Source organism: Helicoverpa zea, chromosome 1, assembly GCF_022581195.2.
Source record: "Helicoverpa zea isolate HzStark_Cry1AcR chromosome 1, ilHelZeax1.1, whole genome shotgun sequence".
In the NCBI taxonomy this organism is placed as follows: Eukaryota; Metazoa; Arthropoda; class Insecta; order Lepidoptera; family Noctuidae; genus Helicoverpa; species Helicoverpa zea.
Window position 1 is genome coordinate 10,692,804 of NC_061452.1, and position 23,398 is coordinate 10,716,201.

Below are 23,398 nucleotides of genomic sequence, written 5' to 3' on the forward strand. Positions count from 1 at the left end.
AGAATATTAGATAGTCTAATTTCTATCAAAAGCATCATAAAATCAAGGTGGAATTTTGGGAATATCACAAAAACTTTCTCGACCAGCACTGATTCATCTTTGCCGGCCAATTAATTCTAGACGAATTTATAAGACTAATGTAGTGTTAATTTGAATCGCTACGTGGTGAATTTCTAATTTTACTTGTACATCATTAAAACAATTTAATTTATTGATGAAAATTTAACAAAAATGCCTATAAATATGAGGACAAAATATACGTTGAAGAAAGTGTAACAGTTTTCTCGTCGACCGTACAATGTGTCACACGACTTTGCAGCCGCGATAAGAGCAAGTTCTGTCCATGTCTCACTGACAACGCCTCACCGCACCTAAGTACGCCCCTCTGATGATCTACAGATTTCATCTTGTCCTTTATACAATACACAAACAAATAAAAAAACAGCACAAATAAATTAGGTTCACCTATCAAAGGAGCTCGAGCAGGTAGGTCTTAACAAAGGTTTTTCGATCAATAACTTAAAATCCATTCTAATTTATCAACGACAATAACAAATTAATAAAATATTTTATCGTTAAATATTTTGCCGAGGTATCATTCGGCTATGCTCTCAATCAAAAATTCCAACGGTTTGACCGTATAACACGAGACCGCGACCGCGATCCCCTTTGACCAGACATCGTGAAATATGACGGTCGCCACACTACCTCGCGAAAAATAAAACACATAATACAATAACCGCATTCAAATTCACATAACGTTACTGTATAAACCTACATACAAGCTACACGTAAATTACCCACCGCCAAAGTACGACTTTAGGCACATACCTCATTTCCGCAAGGGGCGCTCAACGGTGGACGCCATCATGCGCGTGAGAGCTCTCACGACGGGGGATGCTGTGTCCCGGGGGGGGGTCGTCTTGGCGGTGTCTCTTGACATCGCCAACGCCTTCAACACCCTTCCCTGGAGTTGCATCAGGGAGGCACTCCGGTATCACCGGGTGCCGACCTACCTTCGTCGCGTGGTCGAGGCCTATCTGTCGGATAGGTCCATCATTTACCCTGGTCACAACGGGGAATGGAACCGGCGAGAGATGTCATGCGGTGTTCCGCAGGGGTCGGTACTGGGGCCGCTCTTGTGGAACATCGGCTACGACTGGGTGCTGCGCGCCGACCTCCCTAGCGGCGTCAGCGTGGTCTGCTACGCTGACGACACGCTGGTTCTGGCACAAGGGAGGTCGCACCAGGAGGCGGCCGACATAATGACGCGCGGGGTTGCGATAGTCATCGAGAGGATCCAGCTGCTGGGACTGGAGGTGGCCTTGCACAAATCCGAGGCCATGTGCTTTCATGGGCTTCGGAACGCGCCACCTTCAGGCTCCCAAGTCACGGTGGGGGGGGCTACCATCGGCGTCGAGAGGGCGATGAAGTACCTGGGACTCGTCCTCGACGGCCGGTGGAGCTTCGTCGAGCACTTCCGACGTTTGGGCCCCAAACTGGAGAAGGCAGGTGCTGCATTCAAGCGGCTCCTGCCCAACCTGGGAGGCCCAAACGCCCCCTGCCGTAAACTCTACGCGGGGGTCATGCGGTCCATGGCCCTTTACGGGGCCCCGGTATGGGCACGTTCGGCACGGCCGCGGGCTGTGCACTACCTGAACGTGCCCCAAAGGGTGATAGCCATTAGGCTAATCCGGGGGTACCGCACGATCTCCCGCGAAGCAGCTGGCCTACTCGCTGGACTGCCACCGTGGGATCTGGAGGCGAGGGTCTTCTTGCGCCTGTACGACTGGCGCGAGGAGGCTCAGCGCCGGGGAGAAACCCCGTTGCCGCGGCAAGTTGTCGCGCAGCGGGCGGAGCTCCGGCGCGATCTCATGGTGGCCTGGAGGGAGCGACTATCGCAACCCAGTGCAGGGCACGCCACCATCGTGGCGGTAAGTCCCCTCTTTGAGGAGTGGCTCGGGAGGAGTCACGGCGCCCTCACGTACCGCATGACGCAGGTCCTCACCGGACACGGTTGTTTCGGGAGGTACCTGCACCGCATCGGTCGTGAGGAGGCGCCCGGGTGTCACCATTGTGCGGACAGCCCCGAGGACACGGTGGACCACACAGTCCAGGTGTGCCCCGCATGGGAGGGGCACCGCCGGGTCCTCGTCGAGGCTTTGGGCGGCGGCGACCTCTCGCGTCCGGCCCTGGTTCAGGCCATGGTCCGGGGCGAGAGGGAATGGGATGCCGTCGCCTCCTTCTGCGAAGCGGTCATGCTCGAGAAGGAGGAGGCGGAACGCCAGAGAGTTCGCACCTCTCATCCCGGCCGCCGCGCTGGACCAGGTAGACACCATGGGCGCCGGGTGTCGCGAGATGACTCCCGGCCACCGTAGGCGTGGGTCTGTGGGCGGTGAGTTCGGGTGGCTCATCGTCCCTCTGTCTTCCTAGACGACAGACCCGTGTCGACGGCGCGCGTTGTTCCACGCGCTCCTCAAAGAGACGTCAGCAACCCCAGCGGGGCCCAGCAGGGCCAAGGCCTGCCGGGGCTGCGGGTTGTTCGAAAGAGATACCGCGGCCCTGGTACATAAAAGGCCTATGACGGAACACGACGATTTTAGTCAGTAAGAGTCTGACACTCCCTCACCGCTGCTAACCCACAGCGGGAGGGGTCATTTGATGATTTTACGTCGATAAAAAAAAAAAAAAAAAAAGGCACATACCTCATTTTATTATTCGGGTAAATTAAGTTCTTACGACCTCATAATAATGAATCGTTTTTAGATTTATGCAGGTCTTATTTACGACGACACGTTGCTTTTATTGATCTCAGAAGTGGATATTATGATGTGATTATCAGGTTTTATAACCATCTGATACGTCACAATGAATATGCAATAAGAATAAAGGCTCATTTCGGACTCTTCACGAGCTGAAAATACGAATGTACGCGTTGGGCGATAATAAAACGAATGAGCTGACATTCATCTCGGATTTCGTTATTCTTGTATCTGTTGGTATCGTTTAGTATAAACAGATAGATAGACAGACGCTATGTTTAGGAGTGGTTGTGAATCGTCTTGGGTGGTCCGCGTCGGCGCGCGGCGGCCCGCGAGCGCTGCCAGCCGGACAGAATAAGGCCGAGATTTGTACGATATCGCGCGCTCCAATGAAATTGAAATAGATAGCGAGTTGGGATTTATCTCGCGTCACATCAAATCTAGTGCACCGGTGCGCCTAGATAATATGTCACCTCGGAACATTTACCAGGCCATATCTCCGCCGCCATTACGGACCGGCGCGAACAACCAACAAGCCGTGACGAAATCGTATAAGATTACTATTTAGATTTGATTTTATGTCTACCAGCTACTTTACTGCCGGCAGAATTGCCATTAGATTAAATTTAATGTTTGTCAAGCGTCGGATAATTTCAAAATAGGTAAACGGTATTTAGACCTACTTGAGACAGTATTGCAAAAGGAAAAGATATGGACTCGATCGTCACCCGTTTACATTTTATGGTCATAACTCCCACACAAATTGCTTATTTATACCAAAATTAGTTGGTACTAAACAAACGCGCCGCCGCCACCGCTATTCAGGGGCCCGATTCTCCTAATTTTACTTAAGCGACCTTCGATTGACGTTCGACTCGATTCGACTGAGATCCAATCCCGACTCGATTACTATTGAAGCGTATGTGGCATTCCGCTATTTTTTCTTTGAAATAAACGTTTTTATTCTTTTCTGTCATTCAATAATGAATCATTTTGTCTGCAAATGTTTTACGATTGCAAAATGATTGCACGGCAAACTACCTTATAGACCAAAATTACCAAAATAGCATACCAATCGCACACCAATCAAATGTCAATCGAATACGATTGGTCTTTTATTAGTAGCAGAATGCCCGATATGGTTAAAACTGCTATTACGATCGTATTGCGATTCGATTACTATTCGATTTTGACATTATTAACTTAGGAGAATCGGGCCCCAGGCTTTTAATTATTTTCCATAAAGAGAAACGCCCAGGTGATAATAAAATTTACATTTTGTTTAACGACTTGTTATACTTACATAGCCAGTGGGTTCATTTAATACAAATACCCGCATATCCCGAGATGCATTTGTTTTACTAGGTATATTATTATAGTCCAGTCATTTTCAGGTTTTATCTGTGGAAAAAATACTAACAAATAGAATCTTAAGCTAATTCCTCGCATCTCTGTTTTATAGTCTCTTCATATCTAAGAATGCTAGGAAATATGTAAGTATTTCATAAAAAAAAGGAAAATACACAATAATTTAAATCTCAATTCAAAGTCCTTAAAAACATTAATAACCAATAATCTAATATCTTAATTCCTTTTCCAAAAACAAAGCTACACGCAAACTTTCATCACTAATTTCCGAACTCATCAAACTCAATAAATATTTCTCGGAACGTTCTAAACAATCATTAGGGTTGTCCTTCGAAGCCTTCCTCATATACTGACCAAGGAGTTCCGTATACATAATTATAGGCCGCAAAGCCTGCAGACTAGAGGTTTACGAGCTCAAGTAGCTCGGAGGTTTAAAGGTACTCAGGTCTGACCTTCCGAGAAGTGTATCAGTTAGCAAAGCGACCACCCGCGACGTATTGTTCCGTTGTCACCTTTTGTACGACACTTGACGCCATTATTTCACTGAACGACTCACTATCAATAAGCCGTATCATCTTCTAATTCGTTAGATTTGCTCGTGACGCATATTGTGTAAGTTCCTGGATTTAAACCTAAGCGTATTAAACGATTAACTAAGCGTTTAATACGCTTAGGTTTAGAAGGATCCTTAATTGCGTAGATATGGGATAAGGAGCAAAACTATTTTCTTTTTGCTTCTGCTATTAATGGGACTGAATGCAGATCAGCTTGCTAGTCGTTTTGTACGTATTAGGTTTTTTTTCATTTTATTTGGGAAAGCAAGTGATCGTACCTGCTCATTGGCTACATAACTTAGCCCTAGCTTTACTACTCAGGTACACTAAAACGTTTTAATTTGCAAGACAAAAATGTTTTGATTTCTTATTCAGCCCCCAAATACCATCGTAACTTTCCATGGTTGCAGTTTGGTGAACAATGTTGCAAATTAAATGGGCGCCGTCGAATTCGCGCGACAATCGGCACGGACGCGCACGCGTGACCTGCCTGCTGAGTGCCGCTGTTGTTCAGCGTTTATGACGGCTATCCATCTTTGAAAGTCGTTGAGGTTAATCCTGAGTGCATCGAACACTAACAATGTAATGCTGTGTTATAACCGCAACACCACTTTTGAGAACACATTGTATTGTTAAAGAGCTTTGGACGTAGTAGGTAACCCATACAAATAGGTTTTGATATAAGGCAACGGCATAAGGTTCCCTGCTGCACTTTGCACAGTTAGTATCTAGAATTAATTATTTACAACACTGCTCGAAGATAATTAAGATATCGTGAACATTACACATGCGATTACATAAGTTGTTGCACGTATTCAGACTATTGAGTAATATATGGAGCGGTAATTTAATTCACATTAGGTACGAGTCGGCTGACGGACAGTCGTTTAATCTTTTCATTGGCAGAGAATGAACCGAGCGCGGTGGCCCGGGGCGACTCACGCCACCGGCTGTCAGCTCAATCCTTCATCTTCAACAACTGTATGACAAAGACTGATGCAGACATAGAGATATTAGGGCTGCTACAAGATATAGGATTTCAAGATTCTTGTAAACGAACACGGTTCTGTAAGGACTTGAGCAATATTGAGATTTCGTGAATCATCTCCTGGTATCCTCGGTATGGGCATTCGTATTTAGAACTAAATAACGAATAAAACTAAAAAACGAAATGTTTGCAATTCCTAACCATGGACTACATTAACTTTATTATTTAAATTCGCAGCGCCCACTGCAAAATTAAAAACACACAGCAATTCTATAATCCCTCTCGTCGGCCTACGCTTTCGATCAAGATTCTTAACGCTTATCCTTATAAGCCCTTGATTGAGATACTCCGGACTTATACGGCCAAATAGCATGTCTAAATACAGTTTCGAAATCAAAACATTAATGTAGTTTATAGTTTTTGTGTGCACGGCTACCGCACACAGCTCTGAGCTCGCGAACCTCATTCATCAGGGTTGATTGATTGCAACTGTCAAAACGGTAATGGCGGCGAGTACCGCCATATTGGTCCCGATGAATGCACCTAAGCCAATATTAATGCTGGTTATTGATGGGCCGCCGCCAAGTTCACGGTAACTTATTAGATGTGTAATTTATTAAACATTGTGTAGGTACGTGTTTGGAAAGAGGAAAATAAGCCAACTTAACTATCGGGTATAGGCTGTCACTTGTCAGATTTCTATTTGGGTCCAGTTAGTAAGGGGAATTGAAAACGGTAGGTATCTATTTGTCGGGCACAAGAACTTCTCTTAGAAATCACAAATATGTAACAGCTGGTTCCGTTTATAAGGCTGATGGATGGTTAAGGACCTTGAAGCGTCAAACTTTTTTCCAGTTTACAAGAAAATCAGACCCACATGTCACACGCTTTACTTTTTGCAGCGACTACTTTCTACTTCATTTATTTATATCTAAGTTTCTACGTGAGTCAACTACCTTTCCGGATGCAGTCGATAAAATGTGGTCCGTCCTATTCCATAAAAAGATGACAACTGCATTTCTAAATCAACCGGAACAGTTTTTCTTAGCTATCTAAAACGGCAGACAGTAGACTGAATAAAATTAAGAATATGATCTGGTACTATAAACAATACAGTCGATCAATGGCCCATCATTTCAACAGTACAACTGCAGAAGATTCGATGTTGGCAGTCACGTAAAACTGATTGCCGCAATCAATCTTAATTGAATTCGTATCGCGTTTTCGATCTCCGAGAATCAAGTCCCGGTCCCACAAACATTCATTGGTACAACATGACGAATTGGAATAACTTCAATAAATATTTCGTATACAGCGGGCATCAATCTTGCAGGTTTAAAAAGGTGGCATTCAATGTTCCGGTAATATAAATTACGATGATCAATAAAGTGGCGTGCGTCAATCAAGGCATTGTGCGCCATAGGTGTCTGCTGTAGCGCTGATGTTAGGGGTGCGGGACTGTGCGGTGACGTGCTCGCGGCCGGTGGTCGCCATAGCGTCATGCACTCACTGTGACGAACGTTATCAACTACTATCTCAGCGTAGTGCTAGGCATGACACTGACACATCTGTACCGTATGTCTATTCTAGTCCGATAACCATCCGCCTCTCACTTTCGTTTGTCTACACAGGTGATACGAATCGGGCTGTACGACAATAAGGTCGATTAAAAAAACGATAGTACAAGATTCAGATAACTTTATTCAATAGGTACTAAAATATAAAGTCCCAAATTTGACACGACTGAATAGTTTGTACAAGACCGGGCACACATCACAACGACCGATGGAAGCACAACACTCCATCACATGTATTTGGACATTTACAAAATTCAATAAAATAAAAATATTATTACTCTTTTACACAATCCCAGGTACCTAATCTAGAACAGCTAGTGTATAAATTCGACACAATTTTTATTATTTACATGTAACAACATTGCACTAACATTTTTATCTATTGAACCTCAACACACCCTATGCTCCATAAATTAGAAATATAATACCAATTTAGAAGAAGTGAGTAATTGTTATAAATAAATAATTTAATTTAATGTGAATAAAAGATGAGTACATTAGAAATACACAAGATATGTTTCTTAAACAGAGAACACGAGAAAATAACTAACGGTAACGATTATTTACAGAAACACAACCACATCGCAATAGTTCTCAAATATATTCGGATATTCTATTATCACAAGAAATGCGATTTGTTAGTGGTTAGTGAACTACTACAGTGGGAAAATAAAACTAACAATAAACCTCCAAATATTTAGTAGACAACTATCTAAATACGTGGTATTTGTGATTGTACCTGGAAACAAAATTGAAATTAGTTTCACACTCAGTATACAATTAGAATTTTAAAGGAATTAAGTAGATCATATTGCACAAAAACGTAAATAATGAACGGAAGTACTCACTAAACAACAACTCATTGCGTTGGGAAATAAACCAGCCTAAGTCTTGACTCACGTTTATAGGAGAATAAGAAAAGTTTGTAAGAGAACAAAATATTACATTACAAATCTATGAACCTGTATTCAATTTCAATATCCATGCGTTACAAGTTTAAAAAAAGATGTGTTTACGCTTTGACATGTAGCATAAATGTGACCAAATTACGCGGTACATATTTAAATACTAAATAGGTGTAGTGAACCATTCTTACTATAGTTCGGCCATTCAGAGAATGCGTTCCTGACACGTCGCGATTGAACTGACGACGTAACTTTGCAATGGCGTTGCAGTTACGATAAAAATATTTTTGCTGGTTGTTTACCGTTTTAACAATTGAGGAGCATTAAAACAACATTATTATATCAATAATCAATGAATGTTATAATTTTGTGCCAAACTGAGTGTCAAATAACTTGGTAAACAATATTTTTCTAAATCTATACTGCGCTATTACAAGGTTATGTCAGCGGTTTATATTTTGTAGTGCTGTGCTAAAAATAACAGGCAAGTATCGTAATCTGTTCTTATACAGTTATAATATAAAATAATACGTTTTGATTTTCTTTTTAAGAATTGGAAAATAATGGACTATAAGACTTAATTATAACTTTTATGAAATATAAAAATAAAACTATGACCAAACCGCATTTTTATACTTAGATTAAAAATGGTAACCCCAAATGGCGTTATGGGCCGCCATTTTGTGACGCTAAAACAGTCGTCCGTTGTCGTTTCGTGCGCATAGACCACGTTTTTCAAGTGTTTTCGATCTGTTTTTATTTGATTATCCGGCTTTTGTTAGACCGAGATATCAGGATTGATTCTGTTATTGATAATAATATAATTATACATGTAGGCGAAGATGATGATGAAGACACCACCTCCTCAAGCAATAAAGAGTCTAATTAATATTCTGTTCGCACATTCAATTCAATGTACTTGTAACAAAGAATAAATAAAACAATTTTATTATATGAATATTACCTTTTTTTGGTTTCCACTTAAATAACTAAAATATAAAACAAATGATTCCGCCAATTTAAAACGAAAATAATCTTAAAATAATGCGGCGGTTCATTTTGAAGGAACGGTAACGAACTCAGTGTTATGTTGTGCCCATCACTAGTCGTGACTAACTGATAGGTGTCAGGAACGCATTCTCTGAACGGCCGAAGTATAGAGACCTTTACAATAATTGTACTATGACACGCCCCCATCATTCTATATTTTGATTGAAAAAAAAAAGTTTAGATTCGTTTTAATATGTTTGGCGTCAATTAAATTTAACTTTCAACTCACGGTGTATAGCAATAAAATATAAGAAAAAAATATAAGCACTCTAGCTAAACCTGTCTAACCAAGGGGTATTTGGTTGTCCGGGTAACTGGGTTGAGGGGGGATAGGACAGTGGCTCCTTGTAAAACACTGGTGCACAGCACATCCGGTTAGACTGGAAGCCGACCCCAACATAGTTGGGTAAAGGCTCGGAAGATGAGAAGATGATGGTACTCACTCTAGCTAAGTTCGAAGCCCGCGCCGGCCTGTATGGCGTACAACAACTTCTCAGTGAGCTGCTCCTCCGTGTGGAACTCCGGCAGCTTCAGCAGGTTCATGCAGGTAGACGATGACGGAAGACGGTCTGATGCACCCGCTGATTGGATGCAGAACGGGGGTTGCAGGTCCTGGGATACAAGAAACGTTATTTGATTGGAAAAGGGGGCTTAAAAGACAGCTTGGTCACTAGTGCTAAGATAACAGTGATTTAAACGAATATACTCTTATACTACTTTGTCGCTCAAAAGGTGGCGTCCAGTAACTTCATAGTCAAACACTACAACAGTAACTTCATGTAGAAAAAACACCACACCTCTCGTAAAATAACTTTGTCGTTCGGCAAACAGCCTTTTGAATGCATATGCGCAAGAGTGCTTTTATACAGTTTGACTGTTACAGTCATTAGAGAACTTCATAGTCTACTAGTCTCTCTAAAGAGTAAAAAAATTATTTGACGAGTGTTTTACTCGTGCCTTGTGTTGGTTCATAATTAGTAGAGATCAATTCACCAACTTTATCACTACAATATAAATAAAAACGAACAGTCTATTAAAAAGTTTGAGTCATAAGCTCGATTCAACATTTGACAGGGAATTGCAAGGTCAGCTTTCCTTGCCAGCCATCATGGTATAAATAAAAAAATAGGCTTCTCATAAAAATAATTAAGAACCTCTTTTTATAGTTGGTTTATACTATCTCAATTACCTTAAAGCCAAGCAGTGGTGGTCTGGAACAGCTGGTGACGAACTTGAGCAGCTGCCGGCGCTGGTCGTCCGTGAACGTCGCCAGCACGCGCCAGAAGCATTGTACCGTTGGATGCTGCGCTGAGAAACCTCCTGTGTCGTGGAATATGTAGATAATGTTAATGAATGTGTAATGGATGTTCTAGTTTCTTTCTAGATAATTTGAGCAGCTTAGCAAAAGTGCAAATCGATGTATATGTATCCAGAAAGAATAAATACATCTTATTTTTTCTGGATATTCGCACAAATATGCGAATATGCAGTTTGCAAAATGATTATTTGCGTAACAGGACTATGTATTGCAACTGCTTTTTCTAACGAAGCATAAACAATTAATAATTAGCTGACCGCTACCTGGCCGCTGGCCTGGCCTACCGCTAAGCGGCCTGGGCCTACAAAAAAGAATATATTACACACACTTGCAAAATGTGACCCGAGGCAACAGTGTAAACATTTTTCAAGTATGTAGTCTCTGAGCTTTTTTTCTTCTAATATTGAAGTATTGACGTAGAAACTAACCTGCATACTGTGTATATCTCTTGAGATCCTCGATGTCTATGGGCACTTCGGCGCCAGAGATGAGCAGCTGCAGCTCTCTGCACGAGAACATGCGCAGCCACTCCGCGGAGACCACGGACACTAGGCCTCGCTTGAACGCGTTGCACTGGGACCTTATTTGTCTGGATAATAAAAAAATATATAAAAATATGACACCAAAAATTTACAAAATAAAAAAATAGAATTATTGTTCAATATGCTAATTTAAACACCAAACCTAAGGCTGCCTGTCCACCGGAGTGGAGCTAGGCTGCAGAGTGGAGAAACTGAGAAATGTTAACCAATAGGATTGAGGAGCGGAGATTTTGTGCAATCCTTGTCAGGCAGCCTTATGGTGGATTTCTATAAGCTATTTTATCCGTTGATTTTCGATAAGAATTAGAATGTTTACATTAGCTCCTTATAATTTGTCAAGTACCATTCACTATTATAACATCGGTAGGATAGGGTATTGAAATCCGCAGTAAAATCTAACATAATTTAAATTTGAGCAATGAATGAGACTAAAATTCAGTTATTTTTATTGAATATTCTTTGGACATCGAAAGTAATGAAAGTTAACTTACTTATTTAACTTATAATCGGCGACTAGATGAATGTATTCTATCCTATTTTCAGCTGTCACAGGAATGTTTGCACCACCAGGTTTTAATTCTTCTATCTGAAAACAAAAACACATGTTATAATGTATTGTTTTATCCTTTTTTATATCTTATATTGAAGAGGACTATAGACATTGTCCGCTCGATAAATATGTATAGCCCTCAGGAAGCAAAGAATCACAGCAACTTGTCCAATTTAATTTCATACAAACCAAAACCAAAATCATGGTACACTACACATCATAGACAACTTGTATTTCTTAAAAAAAAAACCATTCCTTCTATTTCTTAGACATGCACTACTTGACACTACAAATGACCTTTTGACAACCTAAAATAAATAAAAATTTGCTGTATATGAGCCTACCCTCTGCTCCCCCAGCTCATCAGTGAGCACAGTGAAGTCGAGCCCCAGCTCGGGCACGTCCCGGCGGGAGTGAGCCCGCAGCAGCAGCAGGCCGCGGTGCAGCGCGGGGTCCAGCGACGCCAGCGCGTGCACGTCCGCCTCGCCGCAGCCGCACAGCTTGCCCAGGAAGAACTCCGCTAGGGGGAGTTCTACTAGCAGGTTCTCGTACATCGCCTGGGGAAACACTTGATAATATAGACAAACTGAAGTATATAATCAGTGGCGGATTAAGAGTATCCGAGGCCCTAAGCACAGAGCCTGTGTAGACCCCCTATTACTTAAATGGAAATAGAAGGTTGAAGAAATTGACCGAGCAAAGCGAGAGTGATGCACATGTAGTTTCAAATGCGCGAGCGAAGCGAGCGCGAAATTTTTTTCGGACTCGTACGGAGGTAAAATTTATCCCAAACGTACTTAATTTTTTGTTTGTTGACAAATGCAAAAACGAAGGCACATAGTTTCTGAATACGCGAGCGAAGCGAGCGCGAAATTTTAATTATTTTTATTATAAACTCAGAACCAAAATTACGTACAATGTAGCCCAAACGTACTTAACTTTTAATTTGTTGACAAATGTAAAAACGAGGACATATAGTTTTTGAAAACGCGAGCGAAGCGAGCGGGAAATCTTGATTATGTTTTAAGACTCAGAACTAAAATTTCGTAAAAGGGCTACATTTCAAACCTTCATTTCTTTCTGTTGGACAAGTAAGATGGATAACGTAAGATCGATAACAACGTCCGCGGACTTAACCGGTGGTCCGCGGACCACTTGGAATGCCTCCAGGCACCACCAGCCCACCACCACCAGGACCACTGATCTAAAGCATCCAAAATTTTCGGATATGTTTGTTATATTGCACTCGTAGTTACAGCGTGAGCTTCCCAACGACTGTACGATAGCGACTTCGGAACGCTATCGTTGCCTATTAATTCTTTGCCCAACGATGAGTAGAAGCCGAAAAAAAATTGTATAACAACTGCACAATTGAAAAAAAAAATCACTGCGATCGTACAACAATCTACAGCACTGCGACCAATCAAGTTTAGAGGCGGGGGTGTATGAAGGGTCACTCCCGAACTGCTCGCGCCTTGTGATTTCGGATATATTGTGGATGAATCTCGATAAAATGTAGGTATAAAATGAAACGCCAGCAGAGGATGGAGGCCCCTGGAGAACAGGGGCCCCAAGCACGTGCTTGTTGTGCTTATAGGGTTAATCCGCCACTGTATATAATGCAGCTGCTTTTCGTTTATACGCTTTTTAGCTTTACGCTAAGCTTTACGAGCTTTCCGTAATAGAAGACACCTATGTATATGTAATCATCCATATCTATTCCCTTATGGATTACTACAACAAGTTGCAGGAACGAGTGTACACTTTGCCTTATGTCATATCCTTATCTTTTCCTTCTCGTCTCAATCCATCCTAAGGTTGTCTGGAAGAGATCGCTCTTAGCGATAAGACCGCCTATTATGTCACCTACTTTAACTAGTTTAAGATCAAAAATGTAAAATTGGTGTACCTAATAAAGAACATCCCACCAAAAACATTAAATGTAATGCTACGTTCACACGCGCGCCGCGCAGCCCGGCGGGCTGCCTGGCGGGCTGCGCGGCGTGCAGCCCGTCGCGGGCAGGCGGACATTCAAGCTGTTCACACGCGCGCCGTCGTGTCAGTCAGTGCAAGAATGGCGAGCAGCGAGGATCTCGGTGTTGTTGCTGTCATAGCCTTTGGCTTAACTTATTTTTATTGGAAAAAGAATCAAAATGATTAACGACGTTAACAATTCCGCCATGTTGTAATCTCCGATCGTAGCGACTTTCTTAGAACGTTTAATCGTCACGAAAGCGCAGGAGAGACTGACTGCCCGCGCGCGTGTAAACAGTCGCCGGGCGCCCGCACATTCATCCTTTGAACTTTGCCAAAAAACCGACACTCGCCCGGTTCGCGGCATTCACGGGCACGGGCGCGTTCACGGGCTCGGGCGTACCGTTTAGACGCTCGTGAACGTGACTGTGCCCGTTGAATGTCGATTTGAACGCGCGCGTGTGAACGTACCATAAAAAAAAGCCAATCCTCTACGCAATTCCTCCACCGTAAAAAGTTTTGAGATCGCATAGAAGCCAAGTCCTGTTCTACTTTATTTGTAATAATAAATCAATATTTTGTGACTATATCAATAGTTTCGTTCACTTTACAATAATATTGACTTGGCCATGAGCACAATAAACTACAAATATAATACAGCATATCTTGGAGAGGTGAAAGTCAAACATGAAGTTTAATATCACAGAATTAAATACTTTTAGTTCATTCAATTGTTACTAAATGACCGACAGTCAGTATCATCCAACATCAATGAACTGCACATGTACTATGGCGCATGTTTAGTCCATGGTGATCTCAAATTCCAATCAGTCCAATCGTAAAATCATGTCCACATAGAATTTATCAATTCAATGGTATTTACACATTATTACAAGGAGCGACTTTTAACTTGTGCTCATGGCCAAGACAGTATTATTGTAATGTGAACAAAACTATTGATATAGTCACAAAATATTGATTTATTATTACAAATAAAGTAGAACAGGACTTGGCTTCTATGCGATCTCAAAACTTTTTACGGTGGAGGAATTGCGTAGAGGATTGGCTTTTTTTTACATTTAATGTTTTTGGTGGGATCTAATTTATTTTTTGTAGGTCTCTTTCTTCTCTAAGTATATAACAAATTAAATTAACTTACATGCAACTAACTAAATATATAACAAACTAAATATGTACACCTAAAGTAGCACGTAAACAATATTTTTTTTAACCTAAAAAATTTCGAAATTTTCGAATTTTTTAATCGAATATCTTTTAGAATAAAAGAGATTTATTTCAGAGGTAGATGACGCTATCACATGAAATTATTTGATTTTTTTTTAAGTACTACTTATACTAAGCTATGTAACGAAACCATAGCGCGATTTAAACCAGGACAACGCCATCTATCGAGCGAGCATGCAGTGTTTATCACACTGCATTAATATGAAAAATTTTATCATTATTCATTTCATTTAAACCTAGCTTTTTTATTCATATGTTGTATATTTAATACATAATAACAATATACCACTACGTAACAATAAAACAAATAGTAACATTTTGTACATAAATAAATAACAAAGTTATCAATGCAGTCAAAATTCATACACAATGTTCTTGAAAAACCGCAAATATAAATTTGTTTCCTATTTTTTTACTAAGTTTTAAGGTTTTTATAATTTTCCCTTTATATGTAGCTAATAACCTATCTTGGTGCCAAATTTGAAGGTTCTAAGTTTGCTAGAAGTACCTTAGACTTTTGATGATCGGTCAGTGAGTGAGTCAGTGACAAAATGGTGTAACTTTGATCGCTCATAACTCGTAAACTATTTATTCAAATGTCTTGTAATTTTGAGACTGAGCTTGTTCTAATACTTACTCTTGGTCATCGAAAACCTAAACTCCTAGCTTTGTTCACATGGAAGATACAGGGGGCTGAAATAGCCGCGAAACGCTTCGAGAAAAGATGGTACGGCCGTGCCCGCTTTGCTCGAGTCTTGGCTGGGGCACTGCCGTGCCCTCAGATCTATCTATCTACTACTCCCCTAGGTACTACCCCTATGTGCTCACTTATGTACTTACCTAATGTTCTCCAGATATAATCCCCTGTGTATTATCCTTATGTACTGCCCTTATATACCCCCATTATGAACTTGGTTATTTACTCAACTATGTATGTAAGTATGTACTACACCTATGAATCTCTTTCATAATCCTGTACTTAATATAATAGGTATGTGATTTTTAATAGAATTGTTGTGCCCACGACCTTTTTCTGGGGCTGGATCTGACCATGTATCAAAGATATAACTAACTATAATAATTGAGATACGTTACCTTGCCCAACATCCTGCCTACAAAGTAATAATGCATGGGGAAGTCGTCGTACAGCAAATGTACGGCGGGATTCGGGTACAACATGTTGTCTATGGTCAACCGGAATAAGCCTCTGTTCGGGTCAAACGCTGATCTGGAAGCGGAAAATGCAATTTAGCTTTTTTAACCTTTAGAAATTGAATGCAAACCGATTTCATTGCATCGTCTTTTAAAATTACATAATAATGAACTTTTGATTTCGACATCATTATTACTGAGAACTAAAAAATAATTTTCATATAGATAAATATCTTACTTGAGTAGTTCAGAAAGAAACTCTCTGAATAGTCCACCGCCGTCAACACCCGCTTCCTCTGCGCCCGCTTGATTTATTAGTTGTACTCTTAGTTTCAGTTTTAAATCAGGTTCTGTAAGGAAAACATATCATTCTTAGATCAGAAGAGGAAGGAGGGAAGGAGAATACTAAATAATACTTTAAATATTGCCCGATATAAAGTACATTTTCGTATGAAAGTACATAGTACATAGTTCTAATAATAATATGGTTCTCGGATCAAAAACACAAAATTCCTAATAAAAGTCCTAAGATTTGATGAACTGGAGTATTGCTACGAATTCGACCAAAAAATTCCGGACGTTTGGGTACCCTGAGTCTTACATTAGATAAAATTGGAATAAATGCGGTATGTGAGTTTTCTTACCGTTATCTGGACTAAGTTTGTCAAATGCATCTTCATATAAATGCGTCCGTCGAACACTAATGTTTATTGAAGGCCCCTCGTTGAAGTTCGACATTTCGTACCAATGGTCATGTTTTTCTCTGAAAAAAAAAACAAAGTAAAAATCTCATCTAGATAGGGGTTAAATGTGTTTAATACGAATAAAAAATACACTCATACCTGGCTAAAAGACCTTGGAATATAAGTACACGCGTTGAAAAAGGCACGACGAATGGAATTTCTCTAAGTATAGTGACTGTTCTAAGTTCCTTGATTGTTAAGGGTGGTCCCTCATCTAGAAAATAGAAAAGAGCATAAATCAATAACTAACGTGACAGTTAAACTTCCTTTGATTATGTACAGTCAGCACCAAAAGTCGATGAACAGAATCAACATGACAAAACACCTGTTCACAATAAAATGCCATAAGTTATAGTCGCAACTAGGAAACAAAATAGACTGTACACCAGAAATTTACAAAAGTCGTTAAACACGAGTATTTTAAAAGTATCTGTGCACTAGTATTCCTAAAGTCGCTGTACACCATCAATCCAAATGTCGCTGAACATGACTGTATCAAAAGTCACTGAACAGCTGTAAATACAAAATTAGGTTAACAAAGTATATTTTTAATGTTGCCGTGTGTTAATATACTTTTGACGCTTATGTTATTCAGCTACTTTTGGGACAATTCTTGCTTGACCTTAATAATGTATGTTAACACGTTAGTATCTATTTCAATACTTATTTACAAAGCAATTATATTTTATTGTTAGTAATCTTACTAATCTATAATATGAAATAACACAAACATAACTCTAATGATCTACGAAGCGATTATTGTGACGGTACTAGTAATTTACTTTGCGCGAATCTTACAAAACCTACCTTCCTTTAATTATTAATTTATTATTTCTATTCACATGACTTGTGATAATCTTAGTCTAGCGTATGATTGTCGTAGTCTGAAGTAATTGAAACGTTGTGTAAGTGCATAGTTGTTTATTTCTATTTTTGAGATACATCAATCGATAAATATCACAATAATACCGTATAATGTGCATATTACGGAGCATGAACGTCACAGAAGTCTCCTATCTCGATTAGTTCTCCAGCCTCTCCAGGGCCACCAGAGCACATCCACCCCCAAAACCCAACAGATATTCTGCCACTTGCACGGTTATCGATTATATTACGTTCTGCATATCGAGTATTATTTATGCGCCAGAGCGACATACGACCATTTTCAGTAGAATGAAATGTTTTTTCATCCGAAAGCTAAGAAGTTATTTCTAAAACCGTTATGTTAATTAAAAGAGTTATGTTTATGGTATTTCATATTATAGATTAGTATGATTACTGACAATAAAAACACTGTAAAGCAAAAAAAAACTATTCTTAGGTGCATCGGCCTAGAAGACAGTGGCTAATTGATGTAACTAAGTTTATTTCGCCACCGACTTCGAGGCTGACGCACCTAAGAATAGTTTTTTTTTGCTTTACAGTGTTTTTGGGAGTCAGTTTTATTTTTTGTAAAAAGTTTTTTTGTTTTTTGCTTTCAGTGATAAGCATAATTGTCACTATCCGCATAAGTGGAAAATTCTCATCAATACGAATAATATAAGCCCAAACACAAGGTAGTTTACGTATTCAGTTGTCGAGTTCCCTCGACCTTCTCTAGTCTCCATCATCAGGTCAGCTCCAAACCTTCACTGTTGCAAAGGTTTCATCAATACAAATAACATAAGCCCAAACACGAGGCAGTTTACACATTCAGTTGTCGAGTTCCTTCGACCTTCTCTGATATCCATCATCAGATAAGCTTCAAACCTTCACCATGTCATAGTGTTATGAGACATACGCCTTAGTGTCAAGTTTTTACCCTACGTATGCCTACAATTTTCGAAAGTTGCCCTCGATTTCTCAGGGTTTCCATCATCAGATCCTGACCGTGTGATTATGGGACCACCAGGGAGGTAAACCCTATCAATAAAAAAAAGAAAACAAATTGGTCCAGGCGTCTCCGAGTAATCGGTGAACATACATAAAAAATAAAAAAAAAGATCCCGACGAATTGAGAACCTCCTCCTTTTTGGGAAGTCGGTTAAAAATATAATTGCTTTGTAAATAAGTACTGAAATAGATACTAACGTGTTAACATACATTATTAAGGTCAAGCAAGCATTGTCTCAAAAGTAGCTGAACAGCATAAGCGTCAAAAGTATATTAACACACGGCAACATTAAAAATATACTTTGTTAACCTAATTTTGTATTTACAGCTGTTCAGTGACTTTTGATACAGTCATGTTCAGCGACATTTGGATTGATGGTGTACAGCGACTTTAGGAATACTAGTGCACAGATACTTTTGAAATATTCGTGTTTAACGACTTTTGTAAATTTCTGGTGTACAGTCTATTTTGTTTCCTAGTTGCGACTATAACTTATGACATTTTATTGTGATCAGGTGTTTTGTCATGTTGATTCTGTTCATCGACTTTTGGTGCTGACTGTACATATCATTTGGGTTTCCACATTCAAGTTTGACTTTCTGACTAACCTGATAATAATGCAAATAACATATTATTTACGTACTTTTTAGTAATACTATGGTAACTTTAATGGTATTAAAATTTAACCTGTTAGACTGAACTTATAAACGTAATTTTAAAAGTTAAAATTTTTGCATTAATATTGCAGTACTAGTGCATACATGTGTGTAGTGCTAGGAGGACATCATTGCAGTACTGCTTTCATTCTTTCTGCTTTTCTTTCACACTTTATTTTATGGAAATATAAGAAAATCTTTCCTCCTTTGTAGTGATGATAATGTCCTCCTAGCCGATTATCGGCTATGGTGGCTGTTCTCATGTAAGGAGATTAGCCAATTGCGCAGGACATATTATATTACACAAGCATTTGCGCAGACACAAGTGCACTCACTAATCCTTCACTCTCAAAGCCCGATGGGACGGCAATCCGACGGCTCCGGGCTACTTTGTGAAAGTCTTCTAAAAGTCTGCTCTTTTGTCTGCAGTCGCCCGTCGCGAACGTATAGCGCGCGGAGGAGCGATGTGCATACATGTACCCACCATGTGAGAGCGCCAGCGCGGCAGTAAGGTTGGGCGGTCGGCGTAGATGCCGCGTGTTGTGGCGGGCCCGCTCGCCCGCCACCAGCAGCGCGGAGGAGCGATGTGCATACATGTACCCACCATGTGAGAGCGCCAGCGCGGCAGTAAGGTTGGGCGGTCGGCGTAGATGCCGCGTGTTGTGGCGGGCCCGCTCGCCCGCCACCAGCAGCGCGGAGGAGCGATGTGCATACATGTACCCACCATGTGAGAGCGCCAGCGCGGCAGTAAGGTTGGGCGGTCGGCGTAGATGCCGCGTGTTGTGGCGGGCCCGCTCGCCCGCCACCAGCAGCGCGGAGGAGCGATGTGCATACATGTACCCACCATGTGAGAGCGCCAGCGCGGCAGTAAGGTTGGGCGGTCGGCGTAGATGCCGCGTGTTGTGGCGGGCCCGCTCGCCCGCCACCAGCAGCGCGGAGGAGCGATGTGCATACATGTACCCACCATGTGAGAGCGCCAGCGCGGCAGTAAGGTTGGGCGGTCGGCGTAGATGCCGCGTGTTGTGGCGGGCCCGCTCGCCCGCCACCAGCAGCACGGCGGCGCCGCCCTCGGGCACGGCGCCCGCCGCCGGCCACGCGCCCGCGCCCACGAACTGCAGCCGCCCGTCGCGAGCGTATAGCGCGCGGAGGAGCGATGTGCATACCTGGACAACAACTTATTACATTAACCGCCTGCATGCTGCTGATTAGAGAACAATAGAAAATCAATTGTATCCGCACACCGGCATACAAGGGGTTAAGGGTGCGTCTACACCGTGTAGACGCACCCTTAACCCCTTGTATTGCTTAACCCCTTGCATTTAGCTGGAGCAAGTTAAAATGCGAAAGTAATCCGCGCGCACGCAAGAGGAGCACGCGGGTAGGTATTTTGCTTTTTTGGTACATACGCGAGTCGCTCGATCCGTACGTTTTTAAAATTCATGTAACCTGCACACGTGCCTGAACATGCGCAAGCTACTTGCACCATGTAGACGCACCCTAAAATTGGGATGGGTTTCTAAAAAGGTGATCAATTGATCAATATTCATTGACTTATACCCGAGCTTCACATGTAAGTTGCGTCCGTAAAAATTACGTAAGTAACTCTCGTAAGTTATAAAATGTTCTAAGAAATTGCTATTAGTGACTTGCGAAGGGGTTTACATCTGTATATCGTAAGTTAGGTAAGTCACTTGGGTGAGTAAAACTTACAAGTGCAAGGCCGGCCTATAGTTCGTCTAAGCTAAAATTATCACAACCTTAACACCAAATGAAGAGTGAATGAACGAAAAGACCTAATTTAGTCAGGTACTTTGCAAACTTTACTCTTAAAAAAATGGTTTTAGAGCATAACGAATTGAAAACGGTATCAAATAGTAGGTAAGAATTAAAAAAAGCTTTTACTAATGGGTATTTCTTACCTTAAAAAGATGCGACCACGCCGGAGTCTGATTATTCCCTGATATCTGTATATGGTCGGCATGAACTGCGTCTCTATAGTGGCCCGCGACCGCCGGCCTGGACTCCGGGTAGGCCAGCTCGACCAGGCCTAGGCATACGGTACGGAGAGTACGGCATAATGAACCTAGTTCACCGAACTCGAACGCATGGACTCGACCGGCGGGCGTTATGGGTTGTGGCAAGCCTACTGTGGAAAGGAAAAAAAAATCAGGCTGTCTATAATACTTAAAGAGAGGCAGTATATAATAATTATTTAAAAAGAAGCAGTATATAATATTTCATTAAAAATAATGTGAATAAATAAATAATGTATCACTCAGGGTTAACTATTTGCATGTAATTTCACCGCAAAAGAAGAACCTATATATTTCAGTACCGTCGTGATTGATAATTTACTTTTTACACTGGGCCACATTTACATTACAGTGTTCGGTACTATATCTTAAAATCTGTATTAAAAATACCAAAAAAAAAAATACTTCGTTTTAAATATAGTAAAACTAAAACACAAAAATACTTACAACTAAGCTTCTTCTCATCATCAGGGTCTCTACAGAACTCCGTATCGTGGAGCGTTCCAATCAGCAGTGAGAACAAGGCACAGAAGACAGCTAGCGGCGCCAACAGTCGGTGCACGTTGAGCGCATGCGCGTCGGCGCCCAGCCCGCGCGACAGCGCCGACAGCAGCGGCGTGGCGGGGCCGCCGAACGACGACAGGTGCGACATTGACGATACCCACAGCCAGAGACCGCGGAGGAACATCGGCTTGAACGCTAAAGTGTATAGTAATCTGGGAACACATAGTAAATAGGTAAAATATTGGTAAGGCAGTAAGGCTGTTCATAAAATGTTGAGTTTTGTGGCAAATGGCATTTAAGTAAATGGCTGTGGGATTGATTGGAAACATTACTGAAAGGATAAGTTTCAATTACCAGAAATGTGACACTACCTCCCACTTTCACAACGGGTATAGTCAATAAATTGCTGCTTAATAATTATTGCTTTCATTTAAGGGTCGGTTAATGAAAAAAAAAACAAAATAATGTAATCGTTTTTTAGATAAAAGAAAAGCGAAACATACCTATACTTATGCAACGCCATCCTATGGCTCAGCAACAAATTATGGCATATTTCCGACACACAATCCAGGAAGTCTTCACTCAAGTCAGCTTCGGTAATCTGCGAGCACGTGGTCATCACACAACGTTCCGGTTCATTCAGAAGCTCTATACATCTCGTCAGCAACATTTGTTCTCTAACAGACGTAGGATTGGGTTCGTTCTCACTGTCACTATCGTCATCTTTATCAGCCACCGTCTCCTGGCTATACAAGGAGTCTTCATACTCGTAGGTAATTTGCTTATTACAAACATTTACAGTTAACTTAGCAATAATTTTAAAGTAGTCTAAAACAATAGGATTGTTCGGCAGTCTTGAATTGTCCATGTTGCGTACTACGTTTACTGTAACAAATAAAAGAATAACGATTAAGAGCACTGTCACACTAGCAGATTTTACCGCGCGTTTGGCATACACACGGTACCACCTAGCGACAAAAACTGTCGCGAATCATAATGTTCGGTTTCTGTCATAATCACTTTTTGAAGTTATTAAAGGCTGTTATTTTAACGGACAAATAAATGTGTGATGAATCTCACCGAAATCCGGAGGTTCCAACGCCAGCACGGAGTGTAGCAACCACGAATCATTACTAAGCACTCTACTGGTAAACTTGGCATCATCCCTCAGCGCCTGCACTAGCGAGAGGAAGGGGAACTTCTTGCTGGGGTCGTGTGCTAGCGCCGGGATTATGTACATCTCTACCGGCTCCGGGTACGGGTTGCAGAGGAAGGCTGATGCGAACGCTGTCATTATGCTGTCACTAGAAAAAAATAAAACAACAATTGAGAAAATCTTCCTTTTTGGGAAGTCGGTCAAAAATAAGACGGTAAAATGGTTTATTTCATGTAAATAGCACGACTATTATTTACGACTCACTTGATTAACGGAGATTACATACAATCGCGCGTGTATAAGTCCATTTTAGCATACCTACGCCATTTTTTTTGGCATAGGCATGCGTCTTAAATTTTTGCGCAACATAGGCACACGCTTACGGGACGAGCGTATACGTGCGTATTAAGTACATAATAATCTGAAACCGCTTAGTTGAAATTATCAT

General features: G+C 41.3%; 1 protein-coding gene across 6 annotated transcripts in view; it reads right to left on the reverse strand.

Annotated features, from left to right (window-relative positions):
- Positions 1 to 23,398, reverse strand: part of LOC124645930 (ubiquitin-protein ligase E3C) — a 48,639-nt gene that overhangs the window by 14,328 nt on the left and 10,913 nt on the right. For 2 of the 6 annotated variants that reach the window (XM_047185946.1, XM_047186140.1), the window contains exons 7-21: positions 22,875 to 23,098; positions 22,298 to 22,679; positions 21,738 to 22,006; positions 21,177 to 21,403; positions 20,222 to 20,420; positions 16,828 to 16,942; positions 16,630 to 16,748; positions 16,224 to 16,335; positions 15,929 to 16,061; positions 11,959 to 12,171; positions 11,556 to 11,650; positions 10,951 to 11,111; positions 10,394 to 10,524; positions 9,644 to 9,816; positions 7,354 to 7,988 (exon numbers count right to left, since the gene is read on the reverse strand). In XM_047185946.1, the coding sequence (XP_047041902.1) occupies positions 9,649 to 9,816; positions 10,394 to 10,524; positions 10,951 to 11,111; positions 11,556 to 11,650; positions 11,959 to 12,171; positions 15,929 to 16,061; positions 16,224 to 16,335; positions 16,630 to 16,748; positions 16,828 to 16,942; positions 20,222 to 20,420; positions 21,177 to 21,403; positions 21,738 to 22,006; positions 22,298 to 22,679; positions 22,875 to 23,098 (2,548 nt within the window). In that variant the 3' untranslated portion in view covers positions 7,354 to 7,988; positions 9,644 to 9,648. Of the gene's footprint in view, positions 1 to 7,353; positions 8,347 to 9,312; positions 9,817 to 10,393; positions 10,525 to 10,950; positions 11,112 to 11,555; positions 11,651 to 11,958; positions 12,172 to 15,928; positions 16,062 to 16,223; positions 16,336 to 16,629; positions 16,749 to 16,827; positions 16,943 to 20,221; positions 20,421 to 21,176; positions 21,404 to 21,737; positions 22,007 to 22,297; positions 22,680 to 22,874; positions 23,099 to 23,398 lie in introns of those variants that run through there. The other 4 variants (XM_047186219.1, XM_047186294.1, XR_006986303.1 and 1 more) reach the window with 3 other exon arrangements.